The 25781-nt window shown below is 39.7% G+C and overlaps 1 protein-coding gene across 9 annotated transcripts in view; it reads left to right on the forward strand.

Moving 5' to 3' along the window:
• Positions 1 to 25781, forward strand: part of NSD1 (nuclear receptor binding SET domain protein 1) — a 136450-nt gene that overhangs the window by 38452 nt on the left and 72217 nt on the right. For all 9 annotated transcript variants that reach the window (XM_073802835.1, XM_019942603.3, XM_019942608.3 and 6 more), the window contains 3 exons: positions 10556 to 10691; positions 20338 to 20510; positions 22753 to 25324. In XM_073802835.1, coding sequence (XP_073658936.1) covers positions 10556 to 10691; positions 20338 to 20510; positions 22753 to 25324 — 2881 coding nt within the window. The remainder of the gene's footprint in view (positions 1 to 10555; positions 10692 to 20337; positions 20511 to 22752; positions 25325 to 25781) is intronic.

The following is a 25781-nucleotide window of genomic DNA, read 5'->3' on the forward strand; positions in this document are numbered from 1 at the left end:
AATATTTTGGAAATTCATATGTAAAGTGTAGAATCCTGTGTAAAGAAAATTCTGGTTTATCTTCTGGGAATAGACTGGTGCAATGTTAAAAGCATTTTTTTTTTAATTTTAAGTTTTATTTATTTATTTTATTTTTGGCTGTGTTGGGTCTCTGTTTCTGTGCGAGGGCTTTCTCTAGTTGCAGCAAGTGGGGTCCACTCTTCATCGCGGTGCGTGGGCCTCTCACTATCGCGGCCTCTCTTGTTGTGGAGCACAGGCTCCAGATGCGCAGGCTCAGTAGTTGTGGCTCACGGGCCTAGTTGCTCCGTGGCACGTGGGATCTTCCCAGACCAGGGCTTGAACCCGTGTCCCGTGCATTGGCAGGCAGATTCTCAACCACTGCGCCACCAGGGAAGCCCTAAAAGCATTTTTATTGGAGTCAGGTTTGAATCCCTGCATTGATATTTTAGTACTAGTTTTGTGAACCTGGGCAAATGACTTAATTTCTGCCTCAGTTTTTGCATGCATGATATGGAGAAAAACACACTCCTACTTTATTCTTAGAAGCTACTGGGACATCAGAGATAATTCAGTATTAAGTGTTCAGCAGAGTGCCTGAGTTTTATTGTAACCAAATGTAGCTGGCTAGATCACTATACTTAGTAATTTTACTTAGCAGTTACTCAGTGTGTGATGTGGTTGAGATGCACTTTTAACCCTCTTCAATTCTGACTTGAATGAAATACTGTTGTGAGACTGGGTTGGAGAGTTATTTTGTTTTTTTTTTTTTTTAAAACTATCTTTGAAGAGGGCTGGGGACCCTAGAATGATTTTGAGCACTCACACATGACTATGAATGCTTCCATCGAAAATAATTGAAAATAGCTGGGGGGGCTTCCCTGGTGGTGCAGTGGTTAAGAATCTGCCTGCCAATGCAAGGGACACGGGTTCAAGCCCTGGCCCGGGAAGGTCCCACATGCCGCGGAGCAACTAAGCCTGTGTACCACAACTACTGAGCCTGTGTTCAAGAGCCTGCAAGTCACAACTACTGAGCCCACGTGCCACAACTACTGAAGCCTGTGTGCCTAGAGCCTGTGCTCCGCAACAGGAGAAGCCACAACAATGAGAAGCCCGTGCACTGCAACGAAGAGTAGCCCGGGCTCACCACAACTAGAGAAAGCCCGCGCACAGCAACGAAGACCCAACACAGCCAAAAATAAAAACAAACAAATAAACAAAAATTAAAAAAAATAAAACGAAAATGGCTGGGGATGTTTCTAACACACAGTAATAAAACATTAAAAGTGGGTTCCATTTTCACTTGTGCTTAGAAAGGTTGAAGGCAGAGCCAAGGGAGGCAGAGAGGAAGGTTGGTCTGTGACCCTTCCCTAGAACCTAGGGTTAACTCCATAGCTTTCATGAAACCAAATTTGTTAGCGTACCCAGTTTCTGAATAGACTAACAGCAGTTCATGACACCATGACGGATAAATGTTGGAGAAAGAGACACTTCCATTGTACCAGAATATTTGTTTTGAATAGCCAAAGTGTGCCCCCTTTCCAAAATCTGGATATGTGGGAGATTAACTGGTAATCTGAAAGTTGCTTAGAGAACTATAGCTTTTTTTTTTTTTTAAGAACTATAGCTTTGAAATATAATACTCTGTGACTAAATTCTGATATGCTATCCTTGTCCCAAATTTAGTGCCCGTTCCCAAGCCAGGGAGTTTTGGGGAATATGTTGGCCAAGCAATTCTAGCAGAGCTTAAAAAGAATCCTTACCTGTTTCTACCTCTCAGGACTTAGTTCTCAGGCACCTTTCTCTACTATACTCACTTAAAAAAAAATTAATTAATTAATTTATATTTTTGGCTGCGTTAGGTCTTTATTGCTGTGCACAGGCTTTCTCTAGTTGTGGCGAGCCGGGGCTCCTCTTTGTTGCAGCGCACAGGCTTCTCGTTGCAGTGGCTTCCCTTGTTCTGGAGCACGGGCTCTAGGCACACAGGCTTCAGTAGTTGTGGAGCGCGGGCTGAGTAGTTGTGGTGCACGGGCTTAGTTGCTCCACGGCATGTGGGATCTTCACAGACCAGGGATCGAACCTGTGTCCCCTGCACTGGCAGGTGGATTCTTAACCACTGCGCCACCAGGGAAGTCCCTGTACTCACTTTCTTGATGATCTTTTGTCATCAAGACTCCGCAAAGTTCTCTCTAGTCTGGATCTTCAGAACTCCAGAATCATATATACATTGGCTTTCTTGACTTTTTCATTAGGTTGTGAAATTGGAGTGTTATACTTGTTCAAAACCAGATTCCGGATGTACTTCCCCAAACCTGCTTTTCCTGTAGTCTTCTCTATTTTAATAAATGGGAACTCCATCATTGCAGTATTTAAGTTATAAAGGAATGATCCTTGATTTCTCTGTTTCTGTAGCATACACATCCAATCCATCAGCAAATTTCACTGGCTCTTCCTGCTTCGTGCCCCCCCTCCCCCAATCCCAGCTAGGTTCACATAACTATTACATCTCATCTGGAGTGGTCGCTCTGCTTTTCACCCTAGCACCCTAAGGCTGTTTTTACCATGGCAGTCAGAGTGATCCTTTTAAAATATCAGCCCTTCAAAGACTTCTATCTCACTCACAGTAAAAGGGCATAATAGGATATGTCTTGGGCTTCCCTGGCGCAGTGGTTGAGAATCTGCCTGCTAATGCAGGGGACATGGGTTCGAGCCCTGGTCTGGGAAGATCCCACATGCCACGCAGCAACTAGGCCCGTGAGCCACAACTACTGAGCCTGCGTGTCTGGAGCCTGTGCTCCACAACCAGAGAGGCTGCGATAGTGAAGAGGCCCGCGCACCGCTATGAAGAGTGGCCCCCGCTTGCCGCAACTAGAGAAAGCCCTCGCACAGAAATGAAGACCCAACACAGCCAAAAATAAAAATATAAATAAATAAGTAAATAAAAGATTACTATTAAAAAAAAAAAAAAGACATGTCTTCCTCTCCCTGAATCATTTTTTTGACTTTATTTCTTCCTATTTTGTAGGTCACATTGACTTTCTTTTTTTTTTATTAATTAATTAATTAATTATTGGCTGAGTTGGGTCTTTGTTGCTGGGTGTGGGCTTTCTCTTGTTGCGGCGAGTGGGGGCTACTCTTCGTTGCGGTGCACGGGCTTCTCATTGCAGTGGCTTCTCGTTGCAGAACACGGGCTCTAGGCGTGTGGGCTTCTGTAGTTGTGGCTCGCGGGCTCTAGAGTGCAGGCTCAGTTGTTGTGATGCACAGGCATAGTCGCTCCGTGGCATGTGGGGTCTTCTGGACCAGGGCTCAAACCCGTGTACCCTGCATTGACAGGTGGATTCTTAACCACTGCGCCGCCAGGGAAGCCCGAGTCTTCATTATTGATTTATAGAAATTCAACTGATTTTTGTGTGTTGACTTTGTATCTTCAAACTTTGCTGAATTCATACATTAGTTCTATAAGGTTTTTGTGTGTGTGTGTGTGTGTGTGTGTGTGTGTGTGTGTGTAATTTTTAGGATTTTCTACATATAAGACCTGTGAATAGAGATTTTTACTTTTTCCTTTCCAATTTTGTTGCCTCTTATTTCTTGTGTAGTTGCTCTGACTAGAACATCCAGTATTATGTTGAATAGAAGTGGAGAAAGCTGGCGTCCTTGCTGTGTTCCTGATCTTAGAGGGAAAACTTCCAGTCTTTCACCATTCAGCAGTATGCTCTCTGGATTTTTCATATATGGCTTTTATTATGTTTAGGTTGTTTTCTTCTTCTTTTTTCCTTTTTTAAAATATTTATTTATTTATTTTTGGCTGCATTGGGTCTTCGTTGCTGTGCACGGGTTTTCTCTAGCTGCGGCGAGCGGCTGCTACTCTTTGTTGTGCTGCACAGGCTTCTCGTTGCGGAGCATGGGCTCCAGGCACGCAGGTATCAGTAGTTGGGGCAGGCGGGCTCAGTAGTTGCGGCTCGCGGGCTCTAGAGCGCAGGCTCAGTAGTTGTGTCACACGGGCTTAATTGCTCCGAGGCACATGGGATCTTCCTGGACCAGGGCTCAAACCCGTGTCCCCTGCATTGGCAGGCAGATTCTTAACCACTGCGCCACCAGAGAAGTCCCAGGTAGTTTTCTTCTAATCCTAGTTTGTTGAGTATTTTTTTTATCATGAATGAGCATTGAATTTTATTAAATGCCTTTTCTGCATCAGTGGTGATGATCATGTGATTTTTATCCTTCATTCTGTGAATGTGGTGTATTAAATTTATCTATTTTCATATGTTGAACAGTCCTGTGTTACAGTAATAAATCCCACTTGGTCATGGTGTTTTGTTTTGTTTTGGTTGTTTTTTATTAATTGAGATACAATGACATAATAGCATTATATTAGTTTCAGCTGTTCAGAACAATGATTGATACTTATATTATGGTTTTTTAATATGATGTTCAACTTGTTCTGCTGAATTTTGTTGAGGATTTTTGCATCAGTCTTTATAAAGGATATTGGTCTAGGACTTCCTTGGTGGCTCAGTGGTTAAGAATCTGCCTGCCAGTGCAGGGGACATGGGCTCAAGCCCTGGTCTGGGAAGATCCCACATGCCGCGGAACAGCTAAGCCAGTGTGCCTCAACTACTGAGCCTGCACTCCGGAGCCCGCAAGCTGCAACTACTGAAGCCTGAATGCCTGGAGCCTGTGCTCTGCAGCAAAGGCCACCGCAATGAGAAGCCTGCGCACTGCAACGAGCAGTAGCCCCCACTCACTGCAACTAGAGAAAGCCTGCGCGCAGCAATGAAGACCCAGCATAGCCAAAAATAAATAAATAAATAAAAATAACTTATAAAAAAGGATATTGGTCTGTAGCTTTTTCTTTGTCTGACTTTGGTATCAGTAATGCTGTCCTCAAACAGTAAGTTAGAGTTTATTCCTCTTTAGTTTTTTTCGAAAAGTTTGAGAAGGAGTGGTGTTAGTTCTTTAAATGTTTGGTACAATTTACCAGGGAAGCCACTGGGTCCAGGGCTTTTTTTTTTTTTTTTGCCACGCTTCACGGTATGCGGGACCATAGTTTCCAGACCAGGGATTTAACCTGTGCCCCCTGAATTAGAAGTGCAGAACCTTAACCACTGGACCGCCAGGGAAGTCCCTACAGGGCTTTTCTTTGTGGGGAGATTTTTTGATTACTCACAACTGATTCAGTCTCCTTACTAGTTATAGGTCTATTCACATATTCTGTTTCTATGTCATTTAGTCTTGGTAGGTTTTGTGTTTTTAGGACTTCATCTGTTTCATCCGAGTTATCCTATTTGTTGGTGCACAACTGTTGCTACTGCTCTCATAATCCTTTTTATTTCTATAGGATCAGTACTTATGTCCCCACTTTTGTTACTTCCTTCCGTGTGTTACTGTTGGCATGTTATTTCTTTTTCATCCTCTTTCAGTCCCTTTTTTGAATTTGATCTGAAGTGTGTCTTCTAGACAGTGTAGTTGTATAATATTTTTTAATCTCTTCTGTCAATTTCTGCCTTTGAATTTTAAATCCATATACATTTTATGTAAATAGTGATAAGGTAGGATTGATATCTGTCATTTTCCTCTTTGTTTTTTATGTCTTGTATTTTTGTTCCTCTAATCCTTTGTTACTGCCTTCTTTGGTGTTAAACATTTTCTAGTGTAACATTTTTTTTTAAATTTTGTATTTTTTTAAAATTTGGTTTTTGGCTACGCCCCACAGACATACGGGATCTTAGTTCCCTGACCAGGGAATTAGCACCAATATGTTTCATCCAACTGGACATACAGAGATATTAGGGAAAGCTGTTTTGAAATGCGCCTATCTGGCCAGTCTAAGCTCACATTGACATTTGTTCACTCTAGTCTTCCCTGATATTCTCCAAGTGCCTTAAAACAGGAATTCATCTTTGTGTTTCTTGTTGAGCTTTGTATGCAGGTGTTTAGTTGAATTATGGGCTTTACAAGGAGTTATTTTGGAGTCTTTCTTTCCCATGTGAGATTTTTAAGCTCTTCTGAAGAGAAGAGTCATATTCCTTTTTTTTCCACCTTTAATTTTCCCTTGTTATTTTCTCTATTTTCATGTTTGGAAGCCTCACTTTGGTCTGGATTTCTTGCCTGTTTCTAATTTTTTATATACTAAAAAATTAGTATATAAATGGATGTTGCTGTTCATTAATAATATGTATTTGTATAGACATTTTTCCCCAATAAGTTTGTATATATTGTTTTATTTGGTCATCCTGGTAAATGAATTAAATAGTAAGGAGGAAATTAATGTCTCAGGTTTATGAAAATCTTTACCCATGATACCTTTAATTTAATGAAACTTTTATTTGTGTTTCTCAGTGACTTTTTTTAATCATAGTTTTGGCATAGTTTCTAAATAGTTGGTATATCATATGTGTGGCTGTGTATTACATTTTCAGTATTCCTTAACTTCATCTGCACTTTGCATATTTCATGGAGTTTTCAGCATAATTTGTTTAACAGGTCCCTTGTTGGATGTTAACTTTTTTAAAAAAATTGAAGTATAGGTGATTTACAACGTTGTGTTTCTGGTGTACAGCGAAGTGATACAATTATACACAAACACATTCTTTTTCTGATTCTTTTCTAATTTAGTTTATTACAAGGTATTGAATATAGTTCCCTGTGCTATACAGTATGACCTTGTTTATCTATGTTATATACAGTAGTTTGTATCTGCTAATCACAAACTCCTAATTTATCCACCCCCTCTTTCCCCTCTGGTAACTGTAAGTTTGTTTTCTATGTCTGTGAGTCTGTTTCTGTTTTGTAAATAAGTTCATTTGTATCATTTTTTAGATTCCACATATAAGTGATATCATATGATATTTGTCTTTCTCTAGGTCCATCCAGGTTGCTGCAAATGGCATTACTTCATTCTTTTTTATGGCTGCATGGAATTCCATTTTATATGTATACCGCATCTTTATCCGTTCATCTGTCGACGGACATTTAGGTTGCTTCCGTGTCTTGGCTATTGTAAATAGTGCTGCAGTGAACACTGAGGTGCATATATCTTTTGAAATTGGAGTTTTTTCTGGATATTTGCCCAGGAGTGGGATTGCTGGATCATATGGCAACTCTATTTTCAGTTTTTTGAGAAACCTTCATTGTGTTTTCCATAGTGGCTGTACCAATTTACATTCCCACCAACAGTGTAGGAGGGTTGTTCCCTTTTCTCCACACCTCTCCAGCATTCATTATTTGTAGACTATTTATTTATTTATTTATTTATGGCTACATTGGGTCTTTGTTGCTGCGTGCAGGCTTTCTCTAGTTGCAATGAGTGGTGGCTACTCTTTGTTGCAGTGCATGGGCTTCTCATTGTGGTGGCTTCTCTTTGTTGTGGAGCACATGCTCTAGGTGCGTGAGCTTTAGTAGTTGTGGCTCCCGGGCTCTATAGCGCAGGCTCAGTAGTTGTGGCACATGGGCTTAGTTGCTCCGCGGCATGTGGGATCTTCCCGGACCAGGGCTTGAACCTGTGTCCCCTGCATTGGCAGGCGGATTATTATTATTATTATTATTTTTTATGTAGAATCTGATCCATTCTTTTTTCTTCCAATTTTTATTTTTATTTATTTATTTTTGGTTGCATTGGGTCTTCATTGCTGTGTGTGGGCTTTCTCTACTTGTGGCAAGCGGGGGCTGCTCTTCCTTGTGGTACGCAGGCTTCTCGTTGCGGTGGCTATTCTTGTTGTGGAGGTGCAGAGCATGGGCCCTAGGCATGTGAGCTTCAGTAGTTGTGGCACGCGAGCTCAGTGGTTGTGGGTCGCGGGTTCTAGAGTGCAGGCTCAGTAGTTGTGGCACACGGGCTTAGTTGCTCTGCGGCATGTGGGATCTTCCCGGACCAGGGATCGAACCCTTGTCCCCTGCATTGGCAGGCGGATTGTTAACCATTGCGCCACCAGGGAAGTCCCTGTAGACTTTTTAATGATGGCCATTCAGACTGGTGTGAGATGGTACGTCATTGTAGTTTTGATTTGCATTTCTCTAATAATTAGTGATGTTCAGCATTTTTTCATGTGCCTGTTGGCCATCTGTATGTCTTTGGAGAAATGTCTGTTTAGATCTTCTGCCCATTTTTTGATTGGGTTGTTTGTTTTTTGTCATTGAGTTGTAGGAGCTGTTTGTATATTTTGTAATATAGAGTCACATTGTTTGCAAATATTTTCTCTCATTCCATAGGTTGTCTAGGATGTTAACTTTTTGTTGTCATAAATAACTGCTTTAGATATCTTTTTACAGTTCTTTTACTTTTTTGGATTATTTCCTTTGGGTTAAGATATTGGGAGTAGAATTAATAGTTATTTTCATTTTCATGGTTCGTGGTAGAGCAAGTGTTTCTTTCCTGGTTTTATTATGTCTTAGGGTGCTGATGCTGAATTAACTGACTTGTTTAAGGTGACACAATTTGTGATAGAGTCAGAAGACAGCTCATTACTGCTTTGTGTGATTCTGGCTTCTGGCTTTAAGCAGTACCACTCATGGTCTTTCTTATCCATCTGTTATTGAAGCCTTGTGTTTTATGGCTTTACTTCCTGATCACTGATATATTCCTGATATATTACTACTACAGTCACTTTGTAGTAGTAATATATGGCAAAGACAGAACCAGTATCATGTTATAGATTGATTATGGCTGAATTTGTCATAAAGCATGTAATAATCATGGGGTTTTATTGTTATTGGGATAGTAGTTGAGAGTTTGGGATCCTGAGTTGGACTGCCCAGGTTTGAATCCTGTCTCTGCTACCTACTACATAACTATATGACTATAGGCATATAGTAACATAGGAGTAATAATATAGTATCTACCTTAAGAGGATTAAAGGAGGAACAGTGCCTGGTATATAGCAGACATCAAGTAAATGGTAGTATATTTAAAGTCGTTTAGGACTCAGATAAATAAGCAAGTCCATATTTATCAATGATTGCCAAATAAATGATTACAAATCAGATTATATCCGAAATTTATGGGAACCTACTTAAATTGTAGTTTTCAGTACAGGGGCATGGAAAAGAGTTTTCTATTCCATCTTGGTATCATGGTTTTAAAGTTTCAAAGCCAACTAGCTCTGAAGTAATTTTTTTTTCTGACAACTTACAGAATGATAACAGGCAAAAATGGCCCTTGGGGCTTGCTTTTCAAAAAAAAATGTTTTAAAAGTTGTAGTTTCTGTCTCATTTCCGAGTAACTCTATATACATGAAGAACTAATGACACTATTTTCAATAAGGGTATTCTGTGAGATTTACTTCTCTCTGAATGCACAGTCTTAAAGTTGAATGGTAACTTACAAATCATTGAATTGAGCCCAATACTTTGATATCCTTGAGCCCCAGGTATTACTCATCATTTTTATTTGAATGATTTCAGTCAATTCATGCAGCATATTCTTTATTGGACACTTAATATGTACTAGGTGGGTACTGTTTTAGGCATTAAGGAGGGACGACTGAGTCTGAGGGAGGAACTCACCAAGCCTTTTTTAGGACATAGCATTTATAGAAAATCATAATATTTGTATGCCCCCTTGGAGTAAATGGAGTAGGTTGTCCTTTGTCCAAGTACCTTAGGTGCTGCTTTTAGCTACCCAGAAACAGCTCAGCACATGTGAACTCCTTTGTGTGGTTTATGGCTGCGGGGGGAGCTCAGTCCTACTAAACACAAAGCCATCTTCCTCTCAGAGGGCAGGAGACCTCCGTACTGTTGATGCGGTGTTAAAGGCATGGGTATAGGTTTAGAGCTGAGATGGAAGCATTTGGATTGCAGATTAATTAGGTATTATTTTTGGAGAAAAGATGCAGCCAGGGTCTCTGCATTGGATATGTCCAGGGAGCTTGATTCATATTGTGTTGTGCTTCAATGGTATCCCTTGGAGTTGGGCAGTGTACTGTTCTGGATGCAGCCTCTCTTGCATGTCCTGGGAAAAATATGTCAGTTGTGCTGACATTGCCAGAATCTAGCCTGTAGCTTTCAGGATTATTTCAGTAGACCATTATTGTAAATTAATTAATAAGAATGTCTGTGTTTGAGAAGGATGTAGAGTATCACCTGCAGAAGGGACCACAGTCTCCCCTTCCCCCAGTTTACTGAGATAAAGTTGGCATATGTAGTGGTATCAGAGTCTCTTGACATTGTTAAATTTCTTCCACCCCCTACCCCCCACCCCTGTTGTGTTGTGATCCAAGGACTTGGGCAAAGATATCTTTTCCTTGGGATGATTCTGTTTATCTATTATTTCAGTTTTTAGCTCTTTAAAAATTTGAAATAGCTTATTTATTTTCCTAGAATGTAGGTAGTTTACTTATGTAAAGCAAATGTAAATTGAGAGCTACTACTGACTTTATAAAGCGCTGTGTTATAAATAGTTAAGACAGTAATTTTTAATTGTACTTATTTTGTAATTGTGGTTAAGCTGGAGTGTTTTCATCTAGTATTCATTGGTAATGCTTTCTCAGAAGGCTAGTGGAAAGATGATATGTTGTTTCAAAAGGTTCTGATTTTTATTGATGCCCCATGTTTTGTCTGTTTCAAGTGTCAGCCCAAGAAAAAGGCTACGCCACTGAAGTATGAAGTTGGAGATCTCATCTGGGCAAAATTCAAGAGACGCCCTTGGTGGCCCTGCAGGATTTGTTCTGATCCGTTGATTAACACACACTCAAAAATGAAAGGTAATACTTGCAGTTGATTATACATGATAAAATACAGTACAGAATTGTCAACTTGCAGTTTCCGTTAGTAATAATTCATTCTTACCTTTGAGCATTTTGTTAATGAATTGTTATTATGTATTTTGTCTTTTCTGGATTTTTTTTTAAGGTTTGTTTTATTTTACTCTATGATTTAAAAATTCTCAATTATTCTATCTGTAGATGCCAGAAAATGTTAGGCTTATTAGCTAAAGTCTACATTGTCCAGAATCACTTTTCAGTATATTTATGTTTTTCTACTTCAGTCTTCAGGTTTGTATCATTTTTGTTAGTTTTAAAGCTGAAACAGTTATAAAGATTGCTTATAAGTCATTTTGAATTTTAAAGTCTTGATTTAGACTATTCTCTATAGTTACTAAAGTTTGTTACTTATTTGGTTGTTCTGTATGAATCTTACGTGTCTTAACTTTAAAATGGTATAAGGGGCTTCCCTGGTGGCGCGGTGGTTGAGAGTCCGCCTGCCGATGCAGGGGATGCGGGTTCGTACCCCGGTCCGGCAGGATCCCACACGCCGCGGAGCGGCTGGGCCCGTGAGCCATGGCCGCTGAGCCTGCGCGTCCGGAGCCTGTGCTCCACAACGGGAGTGGCCGCAGCAGTGAGAGGCCCGCGTACCGCCCAAAAAAAAAATGGTATAAGATAAGGGCTCAAACTTCATTTTGAGCTCCCTCTTTCCTGTTAAGATAGTTTGTGATTTTATTGTAGTTTTAACATATGTGTTTTAGGTTTTAAATTGGTTATATACACACAAGATTAAAAAAATCTCTGGTCTGCCCCACTCTTTACCTCTCCTTTCAAAAAGTAACCAGCTGTTATTAATGTTTCTTTCTAGACTTTCTTTATGTAAATCCAACTATATAGTTTCATCTCCCTACCCCCTTTGATTTAATTTAACGTAAACATAGCATATTGTATGTATGTTCTACAGGGTTTTTTTGGGGGGGGGGTTAAAAATTTTATTTATTTAATTGATTATTATTTTTGGCTGTGTTGGCTCTGTTGCTGTGCACGGGCTTTCTCTAGTTGTGGTGGATGGGGGCTATTCTTTGTTGCGGTGTGCGGGCTTCTCATTGCGGTGGCTTCTATTGTTGCGGAGCACGGGCTCTAGGTGCGTGGGCTTAAGTAGTGGTGGCTGACGGGCTCTAGAGCACAGGCTCAGTAGTTGTGGCACGCGGGCTTAGTTGCTCCGCGGCATATAGGATCTTCCCGGACCAGGGCTCGAACCCGTGTCCCTTGCATTGGCAGGCGGATTCTTAACCACTGTGCCACCAGGGAAGCCCCTGTTCTACAGTTTTTTCACTTCTTGGAGATTTTTCCATTGAAAACTTTTTTTTTTAAACAGCTCTATAATTTTCCTTTTTTTGAATATGGTGTACTTTATATAACCATTCCCCTGTTGATGGATATTTAGGTTGTTTCTAGTCTTGTGTTAGAAAGATTACACATAAAATACATACGTATACACATACACATGTGTGTTTGTGTGCCTACAAAACAGTGCTATAAATAATAACTGTGTTTCATGTATTCATGTCTGTTTATCTGTAGGATAACTTGCCTAAAGTAGTATGTTGGATTTTATTTTATATTTTGAATATTAATAGTGAAGTTCCCAAAGACCTTTATAGCTCACTGTTTAAAGAAAATGATATCAAACTTTGTGACCTGTTTGGACATTTAAATTCTACTGTAGAAAATTCTTTTAGTCCTCCCCCTCTACCCTTCCTATGCCTGTGAGACTGATGGTTTCTTACTCATTGTGATATTCTTTATATGCACTAGTTGGGTCTATGCCATTTGTTCAACAAGTAATAAGTACATTCTATAGGTACTATGCTAGCTAGGTATTGGGATCCAGTAATTGGCAAAACATTTTGCTTCCCTTTGTGTATAATTAGAGTCCAGTTAAAGGGTGAAGGCACCAGCAAGTAATCAGACAATTAGATAGTTAACTGAGAGGTGTGTTCAAGGCAAAATATTGATGTACAGTCACTGATATTAGTGGGGGTACCTAACCTGGACTTTTGGTTCAGGGGTAGTCAGGGCCAATTTTGCTAGTAAAATTATCTTTGATCTGAGACCTGATAGGACAAGTAGGAATTAACCAGGGAAAAAAGATGGTTCCAAGCACAGAAAGTAGTATATGTTCAATCCCTGAAAGGGCTGCCGCCCATAGACTGATGGAAGGTGGTACAGTATGAGGCTGGAGAAATAGATATGGGTCAAATCATGCAGCATTTTGTAGACTTCATTAACAATTTTGTATTTTTTCCTAAGAACAATAGGATACCATTAAAGAGCTATGAGCAGAGGGAGATGTGATCTGATTTGTGTTTTTTAAAGTTCACTCTGAGTGCAGTGTGGAAAATGATTTGGAGAGGGACACAAATCAGAGGAGATAATCAAAAGGGTCATTGCAGGGATTATGGTGAGATTATAGTTGTGAATAGGGAATGAAGAACTATTTAGGAGATAAAATCTATATGATTTGCTAATGGACAGATAATGGGGAGTGAGGGAGAATGAAGCCTAAGGTTTCTATACCTCAGGCAGGTTCCCAAGTCTTTAGCTTTACCAGTACATACATAGTGTCCTCATTTACTGAGAGCACTGGAACATCTATAACTTAGAGATGACATCTGCTTGTTGATATTAGTCAAAGCCATGGGTAGGGCATGGATGAGATGGCCTTGGGATAAAATATATGGTGAGATAAAAGATGGCTCTGAGGAAGCCAACGTTTGAGGTCTGTAAGGAGGAGACTTCAGTGTGCAAAAGAGATGGGGGAAAATCAGAGATGGAAGAGAAATACCAGGAGAATATGGTATTGATGGTGACTAGAGCGTTGCTGCTGTTGTTGTTGTTTGCCGCTGCATGAGGCATGTGGGATCTTAGTTCCCTGACCAGGGATGGAGCCCACGCCCCCTGCAGTGGCAGTGTGGAGTTTTAACCACTGGACAACCAGGGAATTCCCTAATAATAGTTTTTAAAAAGATGTTTCTTAACTTGGTTTATTAGAGCATAGAATTAGTGTGGCTCTTTATAGTACTGAAGGGAACTAATATTTGAATAAACCTATTGTCCTAAAATTCCTACCCATGACTCTGTCTTCCTGACACCTTCCCTTCATAACCACTCTTGGAGGAATCATCAACTTTCTCCACTTCCAGATGGCCACTCGTTTCTGAACGCACTGAAATTTCTCATTCTCTCCTTTTATTCCACTAACCTTGTTCTAAGCAGAGTCATTAGTGACCTGGTAATACAGTGGATACTAGTTTTTAATTTTTTGGTTGTCTGGTGCAGGAAAATTCTTCCTCGTAGTAACTATCTATCTTGTTCTTGACTTTCATGTTCTCTTCTCCTCCTTCTCCTTCTCCTTCTCCTTCTTTCCATCCTTATTAACTCTTGAGTTTTAACTGTCATCAGTAAACTGAATTCATATCCACAGTGCTAGTGTTTCCCCAGGCTTCAAATCTGCATCCCAACTCTATACTTGAAGCTTTCACCAGGAGGTCCATTAGGCAGTTAAGGTCAGCTTGTTTAAAACTGACCTAATTATTTTCCTCCTCAAACCAGTACTTTCTGTTTCATTTCCTGCCTTAGTGAATAAATTACTGCCACTTAGTCACTTAAACCAAATACCAAGTAGTTACCCTTTCTTCCTTCTTGTGTCCTATACCATTAAGTCTTTTTCCTTTTTTTAAAACAGCTTTATTGAGATGTAATTCATATAGCATACAATTCACCCCTTTAAAGTATACAATTAAGTGGTTTTGGTAAGTCACAGAGTTGTGTAACCAGTAAATTTTAGAACATTTTCACCACCCCAAAAAGAACCCCATGGGGACTTCCCTGGTGGTCCAGTGGGTAAGACTCCACACTCCCAATGCAGGGGGCTGGGATCGATCCCTGGTGGGGGAACTAGATCCCGCATGCATGCCACAACTAAGAAGTCCGCGTGCCACAATTATGAGGTGCATACCACAATAAAGATCCTGAGTGCCGCAACTAAGACCCGGCACAGCCAGATAAATAAATAAATATTTAAAATAAAAAAAAAAAAGAGGAGAAGGAAAAGAAAACCCATGTCCTTTACCTACCTTCCCCCTAATCTTTTTTACCTCCCGTACCCCTTTGCCCTAAGCGACCAGTAGTCAACTTTCTGTCTCTATAGATTTGCCTATTTTGGATATTTAATATAAATGGAATCATATAATATGTCCTTTGTGACTACTTTTTTTACTCAACATAATGTTTTTAAGATCTATCCATGTATCAGTGCTGCATTCCGTTTTTTTTTTTTTTTTTTTTTTTTTTTTTTGGCTGCATTGGGTCTTAGTTTCGGCACATGGGATCTTCCTTGAGGCACACGGGATCTGTTGTTGCAGCAGCATGAGGGCTTCTCTCTAGTTGTGGCCTGCGGGTTTTTCTCTCTCTAGTTGTGGTGTGTGGGCTCCAGGGTGCATGAACTCCGTAGCTGTGGTGCGCAGGGTACAGAGCACGTGGGCTCTCCATTGTATGAAATATTATACATGTTTTATTTATAAATTTATCATTTGATGGGCATTTGGACTGTTTCCACCTTTTAGCTATTACGAACAGTGCTGCTGTGAGTATTCATGTATAAGTGTTTATGTGGACATATATTTCCTATCTTTTGGGTTTATACCCAGGAGTGGACTTGCTGGCTCTAATGGTAACTCTGTTTGACTTTTTGAGGTACACGCACAGACACACAGACACACACACACACATACACTCACACTCTCCGCCTTGGCTGCACCAGCTTGTGGGATCTTAGTTCCCCAACCAGGGGTGGAATCCGGACCCTGGCAGTGAGAGTGCCGAGTCCTAACCACTGGGCCACTAGGGAATTCCCTGACTTCTTTTTTTTTTAATTTTTATTTATTTATTTTTGGCTGTGTTGGGTCTTCGTTGCTGCACATAGGCTTTCTCTAGTTGTGGTGAGTGGGGGCTACTCTTCCTTGCGGTGCACAGGTTTCTCATTGCCATGGTTTCTCTTGTTGCAGAGCACGAGCTCTAGGCGCACAGGCTCTAGAGCGCAGGCTCAGTAGTCACGCAGGCACAATAGTTGTGGCTCACGGGCTCTAGAGCGCAGGCTCAGTAGTTGTGGTGCACGGCCTTAGTTGCTCCACGGCATGTAGGATCTTCCTGGACCAGGGCTCAAACCTGTGTCCCCTGCATTGGCAGGTGGATTCTTAACCACTGCGACACCAGGGAAGCCCCCTGACTTTTTTTTAATTTAAATTTTTTATATAAATTCAGGTGTACAGCACCACAAGTCTAATTACCATCCATCACCATACAGTCTCCCCCGTTCACCCATTTTGCCCATCCCCCTTCCCCTCTGGTAATCATTAATCTGATCTCTGTATATATGAGTTTTTGTTTTATTTTGTTTGTTCACTTGTTACGTTTTTTAGATACTACATATGAGTGAAAACCTATAGTATTTATCTTTTCTCTGTCTGATTTATTTCACTTGGCAAAATTCCTTCAAGGTCCATCAGTATCGCAAATGGCAGGGTTTTATTCTTTTGTGGCTGAGTAATACTCCATTGTGTATATATACCATATCTTCTTTATCCGTTCATCCGTCAATGGATACTTAGGTTGTTTCCATATCTTGGCTGTTATAAATAACGCTTCAGTGAACATAGGGGTGCATATATATATATTTTTTTAATTAATTAATTAATTTTGGGCTGTGTTGGGTCTTCGTTGCTGCACATGGGCTTTCTCTAGTTGTGGTGCACGGGCTTCTCATTGCAGTGGCTTCTTTTGTTGCAGAGCATGGGCTCTAGGCACATGGGCTTCAGTAGTTGTGGCGCATGGGCTCAGTAGTTGTGGCATGTGGGCTCTAGAGCGTAGGCTCAGTAGTTGTGGTGCATGGGCTTACTTGTTCCACGGCATGTGGGATCTTCCTGGACCAGGTCTTGAACCTGTGTCCCCTGCATTGGCAGGTGGATTCTTAACCACTGCACCACCAGGGAAGCTGACATATTATCTTTTTGAATTAGAGTTTTTGTGTTCTTCAGATAAATACCTGGGAGTGGAAGAGCTAGGTCTGCCAGACTGTTTTGAAAAGCTACTGTACCATTTTACATTCTCATCAGCACTGGATGAGGGTTTTAATCTCTCTATATCCTTACTACCAATTGTTATCTGATTTTTTTGGTGGTAAAAAATATATGTAACATAATTTTATCATTTTATCTATTTTTAAGTTTATAGTTTAGTGGCATTAAGTAAATTAACATTTTTGTGCAATTATTACCACTAGCCATCTCCAGAACTTTTTCATATTCCTAAACTGAAACTCTGTTAACAATTTAACAATAACCTTCAGTCCCTGGTAAATGTTGTATTACGTGTATCATTCATTTGCAAGGCTCAATAATTCCATTGATGTATAATGTTCAATAATGTTCCATTTTGTTCATGCTTTCGTCCTTCAGTGGACATTTGGGTTGCTTTCACCTTTTGGCTATTGTGAATAATGCTGCTATAAACATTGGTGTTCAAGTATCTTTTCTATCTGACTTTTTTTTTTTTTACATTTAATTTAATTATTATTATTTTTAACATCTTTATTGGAATATAATTGCTCTACAAGGGTGTGCTGGTTTCTGTTTTATCACAAAGTGAATCAGCTACACATATACATATGTTTCCATATCTCTTCCCTCTTGGTTCACCCACCCTCCCTATCCCACCCCTCTAGGTGGTCACATTCTATCTGACTTTTAATTAATATCTAGTCCTTTTGATTTGTCTTCTTAAAAAAAATCTTTCATATTTTGTTCTTTTAATTCCCATTGCTACCACCTTAGTTTAGGTTTTAGTCATCTTGAGTATATACTATTTTGGTAATCTCTGGTCTCCTGAGTTTCCTGTTTCCTGTTAAATGTGTTATTCAGAGGTCAAGGAGATTTATCTTTTTAGGATGGAAAACTGAGCCTGTGGTTCCACAGTTTAAATGAGGTTCAGGGCCAACAGGATAATGGTCAAACTCTTAACATGGAGGGTCTTAGTGTGGCACATGGGATCTCAGTTCCCTGACCAGGGATTGAACCTGTGCCCCCTGTGTTGGAAGTGCAGAGTCTTTTTTTTTTTTTTTTACATCTTTATTAGAGTATAATTGCTTTACAATGGTGTGCTAGTTTCTGCTTTATAACAAAGTGAATCAGTTATACATATGTTCCCATATCTCTTCCCTCTTGTGTCTAGAAGCGCAGTCTTAACCACTGACCACCAGGGAAGTCCCAGTGGTCAAACTCTTAACATGGTATCCAAGCTGTTCAGGTCTGGCCACTACTTACCTGCTTAGTTTCCCTTTCCTTCCACTTTATGATTTAGTGTTCTGAACTACTTGCAGTTCCTAGCTATTTCATTCGTTTTATTCATTCATGTCTTTGAGGGTTCTGAGCCCTTATATAGGAATTCTCCCCTCAACAAACTGTTTACCTTTAAATTTTCTGCTCAGGTGTCCCATTTGTCCTCCAGTTAATGATTTTTCACTTTGAAAAAAGTGAATGTTAACAACTAAGTGTCCATCGATAGATGAATAGGTAATGAAAATGTGGTATATATACATAATTGAATATTATTCAGCCATACAAAAGAACGAACCTTGCTATTTGTGACAACGTGGATGTACCTGGTGGGCATTTTACTAAGTGAAATAAATAAGAGAGAGAAAATATAAATACTGTATGATCTTACTTATATGTGCAATCTAAAAAAACCAAAATTGGAAAAACAAAACCAAGTTCATGGATACTGAGAACAGACTGGAGGAGCAAAATGGGTGAAGGGGGTCAAAAGTTATAAACTTCCATTTATAAAAGAAATGTCACATGGATGTAATGTATAGCATGGCAACTATAGTTAATACTGTATTGTATATTTGAAAGTTGCTAAGAGAGTAGATCTTAAAAGATCTCATCACAAGAAAAAATCTTTTTATAACTACGTGTGGTGACGGATGTTGACTAGACATTGTGGGGGTCATTTTGCAATATATATAAATATCAAATCATTATGTTGTATACCTGAAACTAATGTTATTTGTCAGTTATATCTCAATTTTAAAAAATGCCATCACCAATAGATACTATCGAATAGTAAAATGTAGTGTACTCAAGACATACTTGAAAAATTAAAAAAAAAATGAATGTTCATGTTATCGCAATTAGCATGCTGTTTTACCATAATCTCTTTATACTGTATATCTCTTACCCACCAGGCAATGAGTTCTTTTCAGTCCTCTGTATAGTGCTGGGACGTCATGAATGTTCAGTCTGTGTTAGTTGAATTTACTTACTTATGGGAGAATGATGTACTTTTCAGACTGACTTTAAGAACCTGTGTGTGTGTGTGTATGTATGTGTATATATACACATACACACATTTAATCCCCCTTTATAGGTGGTTTCTATTGATGTGTTTAATTTAGTAGGTAGAGACTAAGGAGTTCAGGTTTTTTTGTTTGTTATTTTTACAGAACTTGTTTTTAAAATGTACAATAAAACAAAATTTTACCAGGTTGTAATTCAGTGTGAGTTAAAGTGAATTTTTATATAAAATGATTTCCTTTTCTAAATAGAGACAAATCATTACATCTGTGTAGCCCTGACTATATTTCTTTTGTGACATTTTTTACTGGTATGAAAAATGCAAAGATGGTAAGTGTGTAGAAGATAACACATACTAGGTAAATTTGATTATAATCTTTTCTGGATGAGATTTGTATTTTTATTTTTGGTAATTGTATGCATAGAACTTTGGACAGCCAAGAAACTATAGAATAAGTGGATTTTTGGTGGGGAGGGGGCTGTTGTGATTTCCTTTTTTAAAAAAAAATTCTGTAGTTTGAAATATCAAGTTTCACTTTCTCTGCAAAACCAATGTTTCACTCTGAATTTTCCCTGTCTGAAGTCGTTGGATTTATTATTCTGTCTATAAAATGGAGATTATACTACTTATATTTTAGAGTTCATTGTTGTGAAGAATACATGCAAAGCACCTAGTATAGTACCTTGCCCAGAGTAGCTGTGTCATAAATGTTAGCACATCATACGTGGCATGGTGTTGAAACATTTCTTCCTCCTTGTATTTTAGCATAATGTTTTAAGAGTTTATTTGGTGGTTAGTTCTTGTTGATTATTATATTTGTGATGCTGTGGCTTATCATATGCCTTTTGTGATTTCTGGTAATGAGGGTATAAAATTTTATAGATTGATGGTAGAAAAAACTTAGTTGTTATATTAATTTGTTATATGATTAGCTAATCATCCTCCAACTGGTTTGGAATATATAGCATATCATCAGACCAAACCATTAAATTCTTTCATTACACTCTTAACCATTTTCATGTCACATAAATTGAAAATTGAAAATTTACCTTCTATCTGACCTACTTCAGAGTTTCTTGTTCTGTAGGTTTTTTAGCTTGTTGAGTTTTTATTTTATTTTAGTTTTAAGTGAAAAGAGGCTTCTTTGGCCACTGCTATGTGGCTGTTCTCTTGATGATGAATATCAGTTTTTTAAAGCAATGACACTGTGGTTTTTATTTTTATCTAGTTTCTAACCGGAGGCCCTATCGACAGTACTACGTGGAGGCTTTTGGAGATCCTTCTGAGAGAGCCTGGGTGGCTGGAAAAGCAATCGTCATGTTTGAAGGCAGACATCAATTTGAAGAGCTACCTGTCCTTAGGAGAAGAGGGAAGCAGAAAGAAAAAGGATATAGGCATAAGGTATTTAAAAAAAAAAAAAGCCTCTCAAATTATCTTCTTGGGTGTAGGTAGGGAGGGTTTACAGGATCAATCAAAGGAAGAAGTATTATATTTTTGGAATATAAGTTATTTCCTTTGGTAGTAGGATGTTGGTGAGAAAAATTGGCAGAAAGCAAGTTTTTTTGCAGGGATGAGATGGGGCTAGCCTTCCAAATATTTATACTCAATTTTTTGAGAAATGATTTCAGTTAACTTCTGCCATGTCACTTAGATGTGATAGTAAAAAAAGGCATGATCAGTCATCTTTGGTTATATCTGATGTAAGAAGAAAATGATCATCAAAATGAAATATTCTACTTTTCACTCTCTGGATTAATTATTTCTCTTAAAAATGAGAAAGATAAGACTTTAAACATTTTTGTTTTGTTTGTTGTTTTGGTTTTTGTGTGTGGTTGTTAAGGCTTAAGCAGTTTCAAACCTGGTTATGTTTTAATAAAGAACGTGATGTTTTTGTTTCATTTGCTTGATGTGTTAAAGTTTTGGCTGTTTCTTTTGATACTCCTTTATAGTCTATTCTAGAAGAGGAAATAGTTCCTCTTAGATTTGTGTTTCAGACTTTTAGACTATTTTATAAGAATCACAGTTAGGATAATTTTTGGTCAGTATGCAGTCCCTGCTATTTACAACTGGAGTTCCTTCCTCTGTAAAGCTAATGTAATAATAGGTACCTTGTCAAACTGTTGTGAGGATTAGAAATAAATATTTTATATGTCATACATCTGATGCTCTGAAACAACTAGTGTGTGCTATTGTTAGGATAGAATAGAAGAGGATAACTTTATCCTTTCTAATACTTTGGGTGGTTGGTGGTGGGGAGGTGTCAGAGTTTTTGTGTCAAGCCTTTAACTATGTAGATTAACCAACCCCCTTTTCAGAGGAGTTCTCTAGGGCTTTCAGGTTCTGGAAAATTGATTTACTATGGTCATAGTTAGAAAGTCAATGGGTGTGTGTTTGTGTGTAAAGTAAACCAGATGATCAGTTTATTGCTTTATAAGAGGAGGCTTCCTGTCTAGTGCCCTTAATTTTTACATGGTCAGCAGAACATGACCTTTCACAAGTATTAAAGTGTTTGTGAACACTAACTGATAGAACCTTGACTGACATTTATTGTATGAAGCCAGGGAGGGAAATAAGTGTCTTGAAAATTAGGTATATTTCACAGAGCCTCAATGTCCTTATGCTGTGAGGAATCAAGAAAAGAGCATATGTAACTTGTCATACATCCAGGGTGTATTGATGTCTCTGGACTACATGTTTAAGCCCAGGACACTGCTTGGTTATAATCCAGATTTAAAAGAAAATTAATTAATTAATTTTTTTGCTGTGTTGGGTCTTTGTTGCTGTGCGCGGGCTTTCTCTAGTTGCGGCGAGTGGGGGCTCCTCTTCGTTGCGGTGTGCGGGCTTCTCATTGTGGTGGCTTCTTTTGTTGCAGAGCACAGGCTCTAGGTCCACGGGCTTCAGTAGTTGTGGCGTGCGGGCTTAGTAGTTGTGGCGCATGGGCTTAGTTGCTCCGCGGCATGGGGGATCTTCCAGGACCAGGGATCGAACTCCTATCCCCTGCATTGGCAGGCGGATTCTTAACCACTGCACCACCAGGGAAGTCCTTATAATCCAGATTGTATGTAACACGTATAGAAGAATCTTGATTAGCCAAGGGCCTGGTGATAACCAGAGTTCCAAATTTCATTTCTTCTAGGGCAGGTCTGCCTTACTCATTTCTCCAGTCCTAGTTTTTCCACATGCATCTCCTTTCTTTAGCCTTTTGCTTTCTCTTTTATGTAACTGAGCAAGTGCTTGGCCTTCATAAGTCAGGAGGGAAATCTTTATTCTAAGGTTGGAGGGGTAAGTAGGAGTGGTCTGGTTATTCCTTGATTTAGTAATATAATGTTGATTAGTAATGTAATGTTGTAGTCTAATTTATGGTGCACTCTTTTGTGCTTTTAATGGTAAGGGGAGTGGAGGGTTTATGGGATCAATCTTTCTCCAGTGATAGATCTTAGTGGTAGAACTAGTGTTGAGGAATCCCCATTAGCTAAGTTCTGGGTGAACTGTGGGTGTTGACCACCTGGCAGTCCCATAAAAGAGCCTTGAAGAAGCACAAGGCTTGGAAAAGCTTCTGATTTGAGAGGTGTTCACTGATCATCTGCCTGTTTCCCCTTCTATTTCTTAGACTAGTGATAATCTTTTTCTCTTTAAATTTAAGGTTCCTCAGAAAATTTTGAGTAAATGGGAAGCCAGTGTTGGTCTTGCTGAGCAGTATGATGTTCCCAAAGGGTCGAAGAACCGAAAATGTGTCACCAGTTCACTCAAGTTGGACAGTGAGGAGGATATGCCGTTTGAGGACTGTACAAATGACCCTGAATCAGAACATGACCTGTTGCTTAATGGCTGCTTGAAATCTCTGGCTTTTGACTCTGAACATTCTGCAGATGAGAAGGAAAAACCTTGTGCTAAGTCTCTAGCCAGAAAGAGCTCTGATAATCCAAAAAGGACTAGTGTGAAAAAGGGCCACATGCAATTTGAAGCACATAAGGAAGAACGGAGGGGAAAGATTCCAGAGAACCTTGGCCTAAACTTTATTTCTGGGGATGTATCTGATAAGCAGGCCTCTAATGAACTTTCCCGGATAGCAAACAGCCTCACAGGGCCCAGCTCTGCCCCAGGAAGTTTCCTATTTTCTTCTTGTGCAAAAAACACTGCAAAGAAAGAATTTGAGACTTCAAATTGTGACTCTTTACTGGGCTTGTCTGAGGGTGCCTTGCTCTCTAAACGTTCTGGGGAGAAGAAGAAACTCCAGCGAGGTCTGGTGTGTAGTTCAAAAGTGCAGCTCTGCTATATTGGAGCAGGTGATGAAGAAAAGCGAAGTGATTCCATTAGTATCTGTACCACTTCTGATGATGATGGAAGCAGTGATCTGGATCCCATAGATCATAGTTCAGAGTCTGATAATAGTGTCCTTGAAATTGCAGATGCTTTCGATAGAACAGAGAACATGTTATCTGTGCAGAAAAATGAAAAGGTAAAGTATTCTAGGTATCCTGCCACGAACACTAAGGTAAAAGCAAAGCAGAAGACCCTCATTACTAACTCACACACAGACCACTTGATGGATTGTACCAAGACAGTAGAGCCTGGAACTGAGACGTCTCAGGTTAATCTCTCTGATCTTAAAGTATCAACTCTTGTCCGAAAACCCCAATCAGATTTTAGAAATGATGGTCTTTCTCCAAAATTTAACACACCATCAAGCATTTCCAGTGAGAACTCAATAATAAAAGGTGGGGCTACAAATCAAGCTCTGTTACATTCGAAAAGCAAACAGCCCAAGATCCGAAGTATCAAGTGCAAACATAAAGAAAACCCAGTTGTAGTAGAACCGCCTGTTGCAGATGAGGACTGCAGTTTGAAATGCTGCTCTTCTGATACCAAAGGCTCTCCTTTGGCCAGCATTTCCAAAAGTGGGAAAGTGGATGGGCTAAAACTACTGAGCAACATGCATGAGAAAACCAGGGATTCGAGTGACATAGAAACAGCAGTGGTGAAACACGTTCTGTCAGAGTTGAAAGAACTCTCTTATAGATCCTTAAGTGAAGATGTCAGTGACTCCGGAATGTCAAAGCCATCAAAACCATTACTTTTTTCTTCTGCCTCTGGTCAGAATCATATACCTATTGAACCAGACTACAAATTCAGTACATTACTAATGATGTTGAAAGATATGCATGATAGTAAGACCAAGGAGCAACGGTTAATGACTGCTCAGAACTTGGTCTCTTATCGGAGTCCTGGTCTTGGGGACTGTTCTACCAGTAGTCCTGTGGGGGCTTCTAAGGTCTTGGTTTCAGGAGGTTCCACTCACAATTCAGAAAAAAATGGAGATGGCACTCAGGATCCAGTCCGTTCTAGCCCTAGTGGGGGTGACTCTGCACTGTCTGGGGAGCTATCTACCTCCCTACCTGGCTTGGTGTCCGATAAAAGAGACCTCCCTGCTTCTGGCAAAAATCGTTCAAACTGTATTACTAGGCGCAACTGTGGTCGAGCAAAGCCATCCAAATTAAGAGATGGTTTTTCAACCCAGATGGGAAAGAACACAGTGAACCGTAAAGCCTTAAAGACAGAGCGCAAAAGAAAACTGAACCAGCTTCCAGCTGTGACTCTTGAGGCTGCACTGCAGGGAGACAGAGAGAGTAGGGGTTCAGAGAATAGCTCCTCCAGAGGTGAGGCAGAAGACCCTGGTAAAGAAGAACCCCTTCAATTAATGGGCCATTTAACAAGTGAAGATGGTACCCATTTTTCCAGTGTTAATTTTGATAATAAAGTCAACCAGTCTGACCCTGATAAAGTTCCTGAAAAAGACCCCTCTTTTGAAAACAGAAAAGGGACAGAGCTGGAGTCTGAAATCATTAGTGAGAATGATGAACCCACTAGTGTAAATCAAGTGGTGCCTAAAAAGCGGTGGCAGCGTTTAAACCAAAGGCGCACTAAACCTCGTAAGCGCACTAACAGATTTAGGGAGAAAGAAAACTCTGAGGGTGCCTTTGGGGTCTTGCTTCCCGCTGACCCTGTAAAGAAGGGAGATGAGTTCCCAGAACAGAGACCTCCTCCTTCGACGAACATACTAGAGGATGCACTGACAGATCCAAATCATGCCGACTGCTTAGATTCAGCTGGGCCACGGTTGAAAGTTTGTGATAAATCCAGTGCCAGCAATGAAGAGGTGGAAAAGGAGCCAGGAATTCCCAGTTTGACCCCTCAGCCTGAGCTCCCTGAACCAGGTAAGGACTCCTGACTGTGAAAGAAAGGGACTAGAGGAAGTGATGATAATGATACCCTTCTGAAGTTGGTCTGTTTTCATGGAAGGCCTAAGTGTAAGTTGGGAGGGAAGGATTATCACTTGAAGTGAAGAAAGGACTTTATGTAGAAGGATCTGAATTTTGAGGACCAGGTTTCCATATACTTTCAGAAATTGTTTTACCAAGAAGCTCTTTTTTCTTTTGCTTTTATTGAGTCTCAAGAACATTTTGTTCCCTGCTCCCCATTTCCTACCTTTTTCAATCTGTGAACTTTTGGGGACTCAATTTGGTATTGTAAGTATTAAGGAAGGTCCTCCTGTTATGTAGACAAAGGGGACGTGCTTTTGAAAAAGTGTAAGTGTTCTGTAGTACTTATTTGAAGGCCTTAGATGTCTTGCATCCCTTCTGGAATGAGGTTTGAGAATAAATTTTTAAAAAT

This window comes from Tursiops truncatus, chromosome 3 (genome assembly GCF_011762595.2).
Source record: "Tursiops truncatus isolate mTurTru1 chromosome 3, mTurTru1.mat.Y, whole genome shotgun sequence".
Lineage (NCBI taxonomy): Eukaryota > Metazoa > Chordata > Mammalia > Artiodactyla > Delphinidae > Tursiops > Tursiops truncatus.